The sequence below is a fragment of the Rattus norvegicus genome, chromosome 16, assembly GCF_021556685.1.
Source record: "Rattus norvegicus strain SHRSP/BbbUtx chromosome 16, alternate assembly SHRSP_T2T, whole genome shotgun sequence".
NCBI lineage: Eukaryota > Metazoa > Chordata > Mammalia > Rodentia > Muridae > Rattus > Rattus norvegicus.
Window position 1 is genome coordinate 19229565 of NC_141549.1, and position 12947 is coordinate 19242511.

Genomic DNA, 12947 nt, shown 5'->3' on the forward strand with positions numbered 1-12947 from the left:
AAGTGTCTCCCAAACCTGTCTCTTAAGCCTTGTGGAAACCTCTAGAATGTTCTAGAAGCTTCCTTAATATGTCCTCACCATCTCTCTACAGACCTCATGGCTCACATTAAACATTCCACTTCAAGGGCTGGGTGGTAGCTGACACTTGGGAGGCAGAGACAGAGGCAGATGAATCTGAGTTGGAGGCCAGCCCTACAGAGTGACAGAGTGAATTCCAGGACAGAGAAACCCTGTCTTGAAAAACAAGACAAAAAGATACCACTTCAAGGCAACACACCCCAAATGAGCCCCTCTGTCCTCTCTGAACCCCACCTAGGCAAACAGCAGTTTGAGCCCTGAGCCTGGGCTCACCTACTCCTCGATCTGATGCTTCCCCAAGCCAGCTGTTCCCATAGCAGAGCGAGACAGACTGGCTGGCTGTCCCTCCAGCACGCTCCCTCGGACTCATCCTCCGGCTGAGCTTGCTGCACTGAGCTGCACTATCCCCTGGGGCCCTTGGATGTGGTGTCCTGTACCTAACACAGGTGCTCAGTGAATGGCGCTGTGTGGGGAAAATTAAGAGCAGCAGCTTTTCTAGAGAAAGTCTGGGAGCCAGCGCCCAGTGCTTTAGGCTCACCCCTCTGGAAGTTTGTTCTTTCTGTTGAATGCGTACATGTTCTCGGGACATGGGTCACCAGCTTGCTCTGGCTACCGTGGGGCTTGCTGGCATCAGGCCACCATGACAAACGCCAAGGACAGTAGACTCGGGGCTGTACCATCTTTTGAACTACAAATATGTGGTTCTGTGAGGGCTAAAGTTATGTTTTAAGTTTAAATTACTGTGTTTAAGAGGCCTACAAAACAGAAATGCTTCTAACCTGGAAGTCCCACTTGCCAAGGACAGACAGCTTCCTGGAACACTGGAGGCTGTTGTTCACCTAAGACAGGCCGCCTGTGTTCCCTTCAGTAAACAAGGCTGGCTGCCTCAGCCGCACGAGATGTGTTGATCGCACACAGAGAGTGTGTGTACAGGAAGTGTGTCAGGTGTATGCTTGCCCTCAGTGGATGAAGGCAGGAAGTACGTAGCCCTAATGGGTGTTGCCTACAAGCACCTGGATAACCTAATTCAGCACAATTCTCTGGGAATCCCAGGTGAGGACCTGGCAGTGTTTGTCATCCTGGACAGAACAGAATAAAGCTTGCTTCAAATTTGGTTCAAAAATTTTGGTAGTGGTCTTATCCTTGCCCCGTAAAATGAACAGTGTCTGGTAAGTGGTAAATTCTTCTGCTAAGAATGGGCTGTGACTGAGACCAGCATCGTTGAGGTGAAGTCTTCCTAAGAGTGTTTCCTCAGTCAGGATACAAGAGGGGGTCACCTTCTTTGTAAAATATAAGAGTCTCCTGCGTAGCACTGGTTTTGAAGGCATGAGAAGGCCACTGAGAAGCATGAGAGGTCATTGGTGAATGAAGGTGGAGATACCAGCATGTTGGAGCTCTCTCACCATGGGAGGGTGAGTGGAGTGGAACCAACAGGACCTGTGTGCTGTGTATGGCAAAGCCACGAGCTGCAGCTGCCTATGCCCTTTGGAGTCTAGAAGATCTTGAGTGAGGTTCAGATTTCATTTACACCGTTGGAATTTGGTTTTTCTCTACTTTGAGTATGTCCTGGTTCTTCAATTTGAAATAAGAAATGTTTTATTTTGGAATGGACAGGAGTCCGGAATTAAGAGACTTCAAATAAATTTAAGAGTGATTGAACTTTCAAATGATGGAATTTCTTGTTTTTATTTTTATTTTTATTTTTTCTGTGTAGCCCTGGCTGTCCTGGAACTCACATAGACCAGGCTGGCCTCGAACTCAGAGAGATCTGCCTGCCTCTGCCTTCTGAGTGCCGGGATTAAAGGCGTGCATCACCACCACCTGGCTTGTATGCTTTTCCAGACAAAGTCTCACTAAGACCTTCTCAGACTTGGGATTCAGTGTGTGGACCAGCCTGGTTGTGAAGTCCCAGGGATGTGAAGTCACCTGACTCTGCTTTCTGCCTGGGATTAAAAGCATGTGCCACCATGCTTAGCATGTGATAAAAATTTTAAACACTTGGGACTTGTTGGACTGTTTTACATAATCCTGACATTAACATTAGTTAACATTAACATGAGATACTGGGGAGAAAAAGGAAAGAGAGGTTATCATTTACTACTTCTTCTTCTTTTTTTTTTTTTTTTTTTTTGGTTCTTTTTTTTCAGAGTTGGGGACCGAACCCAGGGCCTTGCGCTTCCTAGGTAAGCGCTCTACCACTGAGCTAAATCCCCAGCCCCTATCATTTACTTCTGATGTGTTTGTGTGTCTAGCTGACAAATGGTCCATTGTACAAGTTAGTGTTTTGTCAAGTTGACACAAACTGAGGTCATTAGGAAGAGGGGACTTCAACTGAGAGTAAGCCTCAATCAGATTAACCTGTAAGCAAGTCTGTGGAACATTTCATGATCAATTGATCAGTCTGAGAGACCTCAGCCCGCTGTGGGTGGCTCCACCCTTGGCCAGGTGACCTTGGGTGCTATAAGAAAGCAGGATGCGGGCTGGAGAGATGGCTCAGTGGTTAAGAGCACTGACTGCGGGGGCTTGGGGATTTAGCTCAGTGGTAGAGCGCTTGCCTAGGAAGCGCAAGGCCCTGGGTTCGGGTCCCCAGCTCCGAAAAAAAGAACCAAAAAAAAAAAAAGAGCACTGACTGCTCTTCCAGAGGTCCTGAGTTCAAATCCCAGCAACCACATGGTGGCTCACAACTATTTGTAATAACGTCTTAAAGAAAAAAAGAAAGAAAGAAAGAAAGAAAAGAGAGCAGGTTGCCTGAAGGTGGTGGTGCACACCTTAAATCCCAACACTAAGGAGGCAGAGGCAGATGGATCTCTTTGAATTTGAGGCCAGCCTGGTCTACAGAGCAAATTCCAGGACAGCCAGAGCTGCACAGTAAAACCCTACACCAAAGGGAGAATGGAAGAAAGAAAGGAGGGAGGGAGGGAGGGAAGGAGGGAGGGAGGGAGGGAGGGAGGGAGGGAGGGAGGCTGAGTGAATATGGTGGCCAGCCAAGATCTCTGCTTTGGTTTCCTGCCCTGACTTCTCTCCGTGCTCAGCTGTGATCGGGAGGTACAAGCTGAACCCTCCCCCTCCCCAGTTGCTTTGGTCAGTGCTTTATCACAGCAACAGGAAGTACACTGGGACACTTGATATGCCCTGGAGCTAGCTCTGGCCGCAACACACTTCCTCTGCAGCCCCAGACAGAGCAGGGACTGAAATGTGTCTATGTATGTGTGTAGGTCTTCTTTTGAAAAGCAGTCTCTCTGTAGTTGAAGCTGTTCTGGAACTGAAGGAGATCCTTCTGCCTCAGCCTCCTGAGTGCTAGGATTAGTAGTGGATGCCACTGGGCCGAACCCATTCCCTTCTCAAGAATTTAGAGCCATGCACTGGTTAAGAGCAGTGACTGTTCTTCCAGAGGACCCAGGTTCAAATCCAAGCATCTACACTATGACTGCTCTCCCCTCCTCCTCCTCCTCTTCCTCCTCCTCTTCTTCCTCCTCCTCCTCTTCTTCCTCTTCCTCCTCCTCTTCTTCCTCTTCCTCCTCCTCCTCTTCTTCCTCTTCCTCTTCCTCTTCTTCCTCCTCCTTTTCTTCCTCCCCCTCCTTTTCTTCCTCCTCCTTCTCTTCCTCCCCCTCCTTTTCTTCCTCCTCCTTCTCTTCCTCCTCCCTCCTCCTCTTCCTCTTCCTCCTCTTCTTCCTCCTTGTCTTTTTGAGACGGGTTTTTACTGTGTAGCTCTGGCTATCTGGAACTCACTCTGTAGACCAAGCTGGTCTCGACGTCATAAAGAGCCACCTGCCTCTGCCTCTGGAGTGCTGGGATTAAAGACATGCGCCACCAGCACCACCACTAACCTGGTCTGACTGCTTTTTGAAGTGCCTGGGTTCCATTCCCACAATCACATGGCAGCTTACATCTGTCTTTAGTTTCAGAGTTTCAGGGGTCCAGTGCCCTCTCTGGCCTTCTTGGGCACTGCCCATACATAATGCACAGACACACGTGCAGGCAAAACACCCACACACAGAAAATAATTTAAAAAACAAGAGCAAAGCAAAAGGACGTAGGACCAAAATTGCTCAGCAGCAAAAAGTGCTTGTAGCCAAGCTTGATGACCTGAGTTCGGTCCCTGAGACCCACAGTGGAAGGAGACTTGACATCTGAAGGTTGTCCTCTGACCTCCACCCACACACTATAACACGTGCCTACCCCACCACAATCGTAAATTTTAAAAATCTTCCTCCTATATTCCTTTAAATACAAAAAATTATTAAATCATATCTCTTCCCCTCTTCACCTCCTGCCTCCTGGTGTCTGAGCTGAGGCATCCCAAGGCCTGGCTGGTTTGCACCTTCTGGAACTTTCTACAGCCTCCTGCCCTTGCTCCTACTCAATGCTACCATAATGTCTTCTGGGGCTGCATGTCCTAAAACCTGTTTGTCTGCCCAGACTAGGGTTGGTGAGGTCCCCAGAGGTCACTGAGACCCCAGCATTGTTCCAGTTCTTGCTGGCTGCTTGAGCCAATCCCAGACTCCAAGCCAATAGAACCAGGTGGACAGTGCTTTGGTGTTGTCCTGAGCCCTGGCTGTCCTTTGGGAGCTGGAGATCATGGCTGGGTCTGGCCCAGTCTCTTGCACATTTCTTCTGGCCTAGCAAGCAACTTCCTGCCAGGTCTCTCTCTAGCTCATTCCCAGATGTTTCCTTCCTGACTACACAGCCAAGCCTCTGCTTCAGGCTCTTTCCCTGAGGACTCCTGGGATTCCCAGGAGCCCACGCCAGTAGCTGTTCCAGAAAGAAGGAGCCAGGGGCTGAGGCCCAGCCTCACTCACTCAGCTCTGCAGGGCTTGGCTGTCTGCGCTTCCAGACTGTCGTATTCCCGCAAGTCTTCCAGTTCACGCATCTGACCGGTCAGCACCTTGGCTGCAAAAGCCACAATGTACTGCAGGAGGAAAAAAAGCACTGATGAACCCTGTGGCTGCCACAGGCCATTTGCACCTGCACGCAGGCCCCTCCCAGGCCCAAGGATGACCCAGAGGGGTGGACTCACCAGGAACCAGTAGATGTTCATGACCAGGAGGAGCAGCAGCAGAGTGTTGAAGAAGAAATAGTACGGAATGTCAGGCACAGACTGCAGGCTGCAGTGCCAGGTGGCATAGAGAACCTTGAGTGGGAACCAGTAGAGGCGGAACCAGAACCTGGCGGGAGGGGCCGTCAGGGAGACCGGAGTGAGGAAGAGCACGCTCCCCTCCTTTAATCCCCCTCTCCCAACTCTGTCAGCTCCCCCCTACTGTCCTCACCATGCACTTGTCACTCACCCCCAGGGTCCCCTGATTCACCTCTGTCTCTCTCAGCACCTCAGCCGGCCCGGTAGCCCCATCCACGTGCCAGACCCCGCCCCTTCCCTGCTTGGACAGGCCTTTCTGTCCTCTGCTTGGCCCTCCTCATCTTACCAATCAGCCTCTCCCCCTGGACTATTCTATGGCCCTATCTCCTACCCAACCACAGACCCCAATGCATGCCTCTATCCCCCAATAAGCCCCACACCCCTCTTCCTTGCTTTGACCACCATCCAACAGAACACACCCCTCTTGTCTGGCCCTACCCACCCACTGAGCCACAGCTGGCACACCCCCCTCACCAGCAGAAGCAGAAGCTGAGGCAGCCCAGGTTGGCCACCAGCCCGTGCAATCGATGGTAGGCGCCACCCCTGGCCTTGAAGTAGATGTTGAGCTTGGTGAACTCCAGCTGCACATCGCTGACGTCATGCAGGAAGAACACGAGGAGGCCCACGTTGTGGTATCTGCAGAGTGGGGGGGACGGTCATAGCAGGACTACGGAGCTGGGGCCACATGCCCGGGGCCCCACGGTGGGTTTTTATTATTGTTTGTGTCTATATAACTGTGTATCTGTGTGCAGCGCCTGGTGGAGCCCAGGAGAGGCTGGCAGATCCCTGGAACACCGTGCTAGGAACTGAGGCTGGAAAGATGGCTCAGTTTGCTTCCCAGACCCCGTGTGGGGGCTCACAACAACCGGTAGCTCCAGTGGCAGGGGATCCCACTCCATGCAGACAAAACCCCTATACACATAAAAAAGCAAACTCCAAAACAACAGGTCACATGCTGTGAACCCTGAGCCCTGGCTCCAGCCTCTCGTACGACTGTGTAATCTATGTCTGTGTGGGGTGCACATGCCAGTGCCTGGGGCGGGCAGTGACTTCAGTGCCCTGGAGCAGCCACCATGTGGGCATCGACCTGAAGCTTATGCCGTCGAGAGAACAGCCAGTGCTCTTAGCTATGGGCCATTTCTCAGCTCCCCTTTCTTGGGTCAGTTCTCACACTTGCAGCTCTTGCTGTCCTCACCTGTCCTGGCCTGTGCCCAGCTTAGCTTCTATTCTGTTAGAGACAGAGTTGTCTCTAGCTCAGGCCTGGAACCCCAGCTCAAGTGACCCTGCCTCGGCCCCCTGAGAAGTTGGAAACACACGAGCACTGGAACTTCAGGAAAGCTACTCTACCTCTGGATCCCCTCTGAGTAAACCCTTGCTGTATTCCTGGATCGAAGTTGTCATACGGGTGGGCAGCGGTGAGATGGCTCAGTGGGTAGAGGCACTTGCCACCAAATCTGACAACCTGAGTTTGGTTCCCAGGACTCATGTGGTAGAAGGAGACCAAGCTCCTGAAACTTGCCCTCTGACCTCCAGGCCACCTCCCACATAAATAAATAAATGTGGGGTTGGGGACTTAGCTCAGTGGTAGAGCGCTTGCCTAGGAAGCGCAAGGCCCTGGGTTCGGTCCCCAGCTCCGAAAAAAAAAAAAAAAAAAAAAAAGAACCAAAAAAAAAAAAAATAAATGTGAAAGGACTTCCCCACACAGACCCAAGAGAGCAGAGAGTGGGGACAGGTCTCTGAGACCCTCTCCGGAGGCCTCACGCACCCCTGAGCCAGGGTCCTTCCCTGCCCTCTCTCCTGATGGACTCACCGGAACGCATAGGAAGAGGCGATGAGCAGTAAGGTGACCACATGGTGTACCAGCATGACCACCGAGTCCTTGCGCCAGCTGTCCATGTACACGGTGGCATAGACGGAATGACAGTAGAAACTCCCCTGCAGCAGGTAGGCGACCGCTATGTCCCAGGGCACTGCCATGCCCGACCTCCAGCCTGGAAGAGTCATGGGCACGGTCATTTTCAGGGCCTCTATGTCCCCTGAGACTTCCCCACACAGCCTCAGACGGCATGTACCTGAGGCTCACAGGGAATGTGCTAAATGTGGGGTGGCCATAAGTCTCTATTTTATCTGAGATGATTCGCTGTGGACGTCTGCGGGCACCTGCCTGTCACAGGACCCTGTGGGGGAGGTTAGAGGACACTTCGGGACTCACCATTCTCCTTCCCCCCGGGGTAACAGAGGCCCACTCAGGTCAGCAGGCTTGGCACTCAGCACCTTAACCAGGTGAGTCACCTCACCAACCTTTGCCCTGTGTTTAAGTCAGGATTTCATGTAGGCCAAGCTCACTTCAAAATCTCTGTGCAGCCGAGGATGACCTTGAATTCATAATCCTCCTGCCTCCGCTTCCTGAGTGCTGGAATGCTGTGTGTGTGTGGAGGTATCATGCCGGATTGACATGGATGGAACCAATGGCCTTCTGGGCAAGCCAAGCGCTCTACCACCTCAGCTCCAGCCCCATTTTGTTTGGGTCTGTTGTTGTTGTTGTTGTTGTTGTTTGAGAGACTGTTAGGTACCTCCGGCTGACCTGAGAACCTATCGCAATGCTCCTGCCTCAGCCTCCTGAGCTGAAATGACAAGTCTGTACCATCATGCCTGGCTCCAGTGCCTGCTCCAGTTCGCCTCCCCTGTGCTGGGCGGGCCTCACACAGAGGGCTCTGCCTGTAGACTGTGCCCTCCACTCCAGTCTTCCCAGGCCTCTAGGCACATCCCTTTCCACTCAGGAAATTGTCTGCCCTCCTTGGTGAGCCCCCTACTGCTCCCAACGGGTGCTTCCTCCTCTCTCCTGTCGCCATGCTCTCTCCTTTTGAATGCGTCTGAGCCTTTGTGACACCTGTGTCCCCAGTTGCATTCACAGTCGAGGCTCAGGCAGCCAAGCAATAGAGTCACGGAAGGACTCAGGGCTAGTGAGTCGGTCCCACAGGCAAAGGTGCTTGCCTCAAATGCCTGGGGGCTAGAATCCCACCCACAGAGCCCACACAAAAGTAGAGGAGAAGAGTAACTCTCAGTTGGCCTCTGACCCCCAGCCAGCACTGGGCATGAGGCAGAATGGCAGTAAAGTCTGAGACCATCCTAGGCTGCACAAGATCCTGTATAAAATTCCAATAAGATCCGCAGGAAGATTCAGTGGTGTGATGGTTCGTATGTGCTCAGCCCAGGGAGAGGCACTATTAGAAGGTGTGGCCCGGTCGAAGTAAGTGTGGCTTTGTTGGTGTGGGCTTAAGACCCTCATCCTAGCTGCCTGGAAGTCAGTCTTCTGCTAGCAGCCTTCAGGTGAAGATGTAGAGCTCTCAGCTTCTTCTGCACCAGACCTGCCTGGATGCTGCCATGTTCCTGCCTTGATAAGGGACTAAACCGCTGAACCTGTAAACCAGCACCAATTAAATGTTGTCCTTATGAGACTTGCCTTGCTCATGGTGTCTGTTCACAACAATAAAACCCTAAGACAGTGGGTAAAGGCGCTTGCCACCAAACCAGATGACCTGGGTTTGATCCCAGGGCTGCACACGACAGAAGAGAGGACAAACTCACAAAAGCTGTTCTCTAACCTTCATGCACACATGCAAATGGTGACACACAGGTGTCCCTTCCCACATGAATATAAATGGATACGTTTTTAAAAGAGGGAGAAGAACCCCGACACACACACACTTTTCTTCATCCTCTAGCAAGCCCCTAGTCCTGACAGTGTGCCTACCTGCACCGTCACAGTTTGAATTTCAGCCAAAGTCACCTTAAGTAGGGTCCCTGCCCCTGTTAACATATCCATACTCCCTGAACTTCTCCCCTGTTTTCTCTTGATTCTCCTTGCTGTGAACAGACTGGATGTCCCCTGGAGGGATTGGGAGCCTCCTCTTGGCTGTGTCTAGCACAGGCTGACCTGGTATACCATGATTAGGCCTGGGACAGTGACTCAGGGTAGAGCCCTGCCTCTGGCTGTGGGCCTGGCTCAGGATAGCTCAGAACCCCTCAGTGATGCATGAGGATGGGACCAGCTATGGCGCTGCCCAGTGTGTAATAGTTTCTTTGTTTCCATCTCCAGAAAGAAAACCACAAAAAACCGTGGGTGGTCAATAAATGCACAACACCTTGTCCCAGACATGGGTCACTCATGGGTCTGTCAGCTGCCCACGACAGTGCACGCCTTTAATTCTAGTACTTCGGAGGCAGAAGCAGGCAGATCTCTGTGAGTTTATGGCTAGCCTGGCCTACATAGTGAGTTCTAGGACTGCCAGGGCTACACAGGAAGACCTTGTCTCAAACAAAACAAAACAAAACAACAGAACAAGACCATGAATTACCTACAGAAAAGCACATTGAATACAGCTAACACCACTCCTTTTGAAACTCAAGACGGTTCGTTTTCAGTGGTAATGCACACCTGGGATTCTAGCAGTTAGGGGACTGAGGCAGGAGCATCCCCAATTTTGGGCCATTCTGGACTATGTAGGAAAAAAAAATCGTGTGGTGCTTTCCATGTGGAGAAAGTCACCATAGGTCCTAGTTGTGTACCACCAGAGAGAGTCCTCTGAGCCTTTCCCTGTCCCCCTGAGAGAGCATGTCTCCCAGATCATTGATAAGTCCCATAGCAGGATCCCTAGCAAGGAGCCCCTCCCACTTTGCACAGTTTTACACCTACAAATCTCTGCCATTAGCCATCTCTGAGACACAAACTCCAGGCAAGAGTTGAGTCTTCACAGAATCATCGTATGACGCCGCAGGGCCCTTGCAACACTGCCTCTGACGAGAGCCTCTTCTGACCACTCCACTCCAGGGGTCCATAGTCACCCTTGTCTTGGGGCTGGCCTCAAGACTTCCATTGAGATATCTCATTAGGTGAGAGAGAAGGGGTGGGGAGAAGGTGTGCACATGTGCATGCTTGGCTGTGCTGTCTCGACAGCCTCCATGGAGTCCTTTGCACTGGTCCCACAGGACTCTTACCGTAGAAGACAGAGGGCGGGTCATGGAAGAAAGGGTAACTGGTGCCCAAGAGCAGGTAGGCACAGTAGCTCCAACAGGCCAAGTAGAACAGAAGCTTCCAGGCACTCTCAGGCAGCCTAGCCGCGTCTCTAGGCTGCAGGCGACACCGCTTGGCCAGGGGCTGTGGGGACATGGTGGGTAATGGTTATCACTGGGGAGCTGGATGCGCCTCCAAGGGGCAAAGTGAGGTCCAGGGACTCAGCTTGGTGGCATAGAGAAGGCTGGGCCTCTGTGCCCATATCATCTGGGGTAACCAGAGCCCATGTGTTAGCCCATCAAGGGCTAAACTTAGCACCCAGCTGTCCTGTGTGGCCTGCGGAGAAAGGAGAGGGAAGGGGAGAGGACAGGGCGGGCGACGCACTCAGGCTTTAAGCAATGGAGCCCAGGGAATCTGGGAGGTGGGGGGGGGCACTCAGGTCCTAGTAGTGATGGGGGTGTGTCAGGGAGGGAGAAAGGTTGAAGGAAAATACCCTGGGGGACAGAAAAACTTGAAAAGAACAATGCTCTCCCACGCTGGGAGGAAGACAGGAAGGGAAACTGAGTATAAGAGGGCACCTGGGAGGGGAAACTGGGGGACCAAAGACTGTGAAGTGGGAGTCTACTAAGAGAAAGAAGGGTGGTGTTAGAGGGAGAAGAGGGGACAGAAGTGAAGGGGAATCATGCCATGGTGAGGCAACCTGACTTGGGGGATACAGAGATGTCACCGGATAGTGTGTCTTGAATTAGAAGGTACATGCCTGCCATCCCAGCACTTGAGAAGCTGAGGCAGGATTGCCATGAGTTTCACCAACCTGGGTTTCAGAGTGAGAGACTGTCTCAAAGACTACAAGAGACAGTTGGCAGACTATAGTCAGGGAAGGCTCCAGCACCCTGGGGGGGTGGAGCTCCTGAGCTGAACGCCAAACCCAGCCCCCTTCCTCTCAAGGCTGAGGGGGCCAGAGGAGCACAGAGCACTCAACGGTTGTCATGGAGACAGCCAGAGCCCAGCTCCTGTAACCCCTAGCAACCAGGCTGCTGCCAAGTTGAGCTTGGAGAGTGGGACAGCACCTCCGCCCCTTTCTTAGGAAGGGTGAGGTTGGAACCGGGGTGGCATCAGGCCGCCTGAAGGCCTCCAGCATCCCAGCTGGGCCCCAAGAGTGTCAGGGCCAGGGCAGATGGGGACCACTCGGCCCTTCTCACTTTTGCTGGGATCTCTCTCCAGCAGCTAAGGCTGAAGTTGCTCCCTCCAGTGGGTGACATCGGGCAGGGTGGGCTCTGGAGCTGGACAACACCCTGTCTTGACCTAACAAGGAACAGCCTCTTCCCGCCAGCAGAGAAAGGCCCCTTTGTTGGCACAATGCTCTGTCCCCGCACCCCCAGCCATTTTCAGTTAGAAGGGGGCGGGATGTCCCCAGCTAGTCCCTAGGAGAGTATCCACCATGTTACTGGCCCAGATACCACAGAGACCCTCTCACCCCAAGAGAGGGGAAGTGTAAACTCATGTGCCAATGCCATCAGTACAATCAAGACAGGCTCGTTCTTCAGACCTGGGCGGTGGCCTTCTTTATCGCCACAAAGGGAACATTTTGACCATCACCCCATGGGGGCGGCAGAATCTAGCCTTGACACAGACAGGGTCATTTCCAAGGTTGAGACACGCAGGCTTGTGCCATCACTGGTTCGGGGGTGATTTGGACCCCAGACAGGGGTGGAGCCTCGACTGCACAGACTGGGTGTAGGCTCAGCAGCTCCCGGTGACGCAGGTCACAGGTGACCTCTCTACATCTCGAGGCCTCCCGGTCCAGGATCTAGGCTCTCTGGTCCACAAGTCGATCCCCCAGAAGGGCCCCAGGTCAGTCCTCCAGTCCCCAACAGCCCAGAGGCTGTACCGAGCGGATCGCCCTAGATTCTATTGAAACGACCCAGGACAGGATGTGGATCTGGTTTCCCTATACCCAGAACATCCCACGCTATAGTGGACACTAAATCCATCACAGCGTCACCCCAATTCAGCCACACCCCCGCATCCAACCCGCGCAAAGGGTCTCGGGATAGCCTGAGGCCCCAACATCCTGGGCATCTCCAGACCTGAGCCCCCCACTTTCCAGCGGCCACCATGGACATAGGAATACGTGAGGAGAGGCCCCACTCACTCTCTCGCACGCAAGTCTCTGGGGTCCCCAGGTTTCACTGACCCGAAAGATGCGCGTGGTGGCTGCTGAGCGCAACGCTGTCCACCCCAGAGCGCAGAGCACGGCCAGCAGCAGCTCGGGTGCAGCCAGATGAGCGTGCTCCGCCAGGCCGCGGCGCGCCAGTCCCCAGCCGCAGTCCCCGCAGCCCCGTGCTGCGGCCAGCGCCGAGGCCCAGCTTCGTTGCAACATCTCTGCATAACTCGGCATGGGCTCTGGCGCCTCGAGCCCGGTGGTCGTCGCTGCAGCAGCCATGCTACCCTCTCGTCCGCGGTCTCCGCTGCTATTTGCACCCGTCCGAGTCGCCGCGCGCCCTCGCGTCACGCGCCGCAGCCAGGCCGGGGGCGCGCGGGCCCCCGCCAGCGAGAAGGGGGCGTGGTCTCTCTGGCCCCGCCCCTCGCGATGCAGAGCACCACCAGTCCTGCCCTCCTGAGGTGCGGCTTGAGACCAAGTGGTCCTCTGCTCAGTCTGAGAATGCCATGGGGGCTCTTCTGCGGTCAAGCTGGCTCAGCGGGTGAAGGTGAGGACAG

General features: G+C 53.5%; 2 protein-coding genes across 2 annotated transcripts in view; both read right to left on the bottom strand.

Annotated features, from left to right (window-relative positions):
• Window positions 1-12700, bottom strand: part of Cers1 (ceramide synthase 1) — a 15366-nt gene extending 2666 nt beyond the window's left edge. The window contains 6 exon segments of the mRNA NM_001044230.2: window positions 4878-4987; window positions 5096-5243; window positions 5687-5848; window positions 7023-7203; window positions 10211-10370; window positions 12424-12700. Coding sequence (NP_001037695.1) covers window positions 4878-4987; window positions 5096-5243; window positions 5687-5848; window positions 7023-7203; window positions 10211-10370; window positions 12424-12672 — 1010 coding nt within the window. The 5' untranslated portion in view covers window positions 12673-12700.
• Gdf1 (growth differentiation factor 1) overlaps window positions 1-12700 on the bottom strand; it is a 15366-nt gene extending 2666 nt beyond the window's left edge. Inside the window, 6 exon segments of the mRNA NM_001044240.2 lie at window positions 4878-4987; window positions 5096-5243; window positions 5687-5848; window positions 7023-7203; window positions 10211-10370; window positions 12424-12700. The gene's annotated coding sequence lies outside the window, so the exon portion shown is untranslated.
• Window positions 12701-12947: the final 247 nt, after the last annotated feature.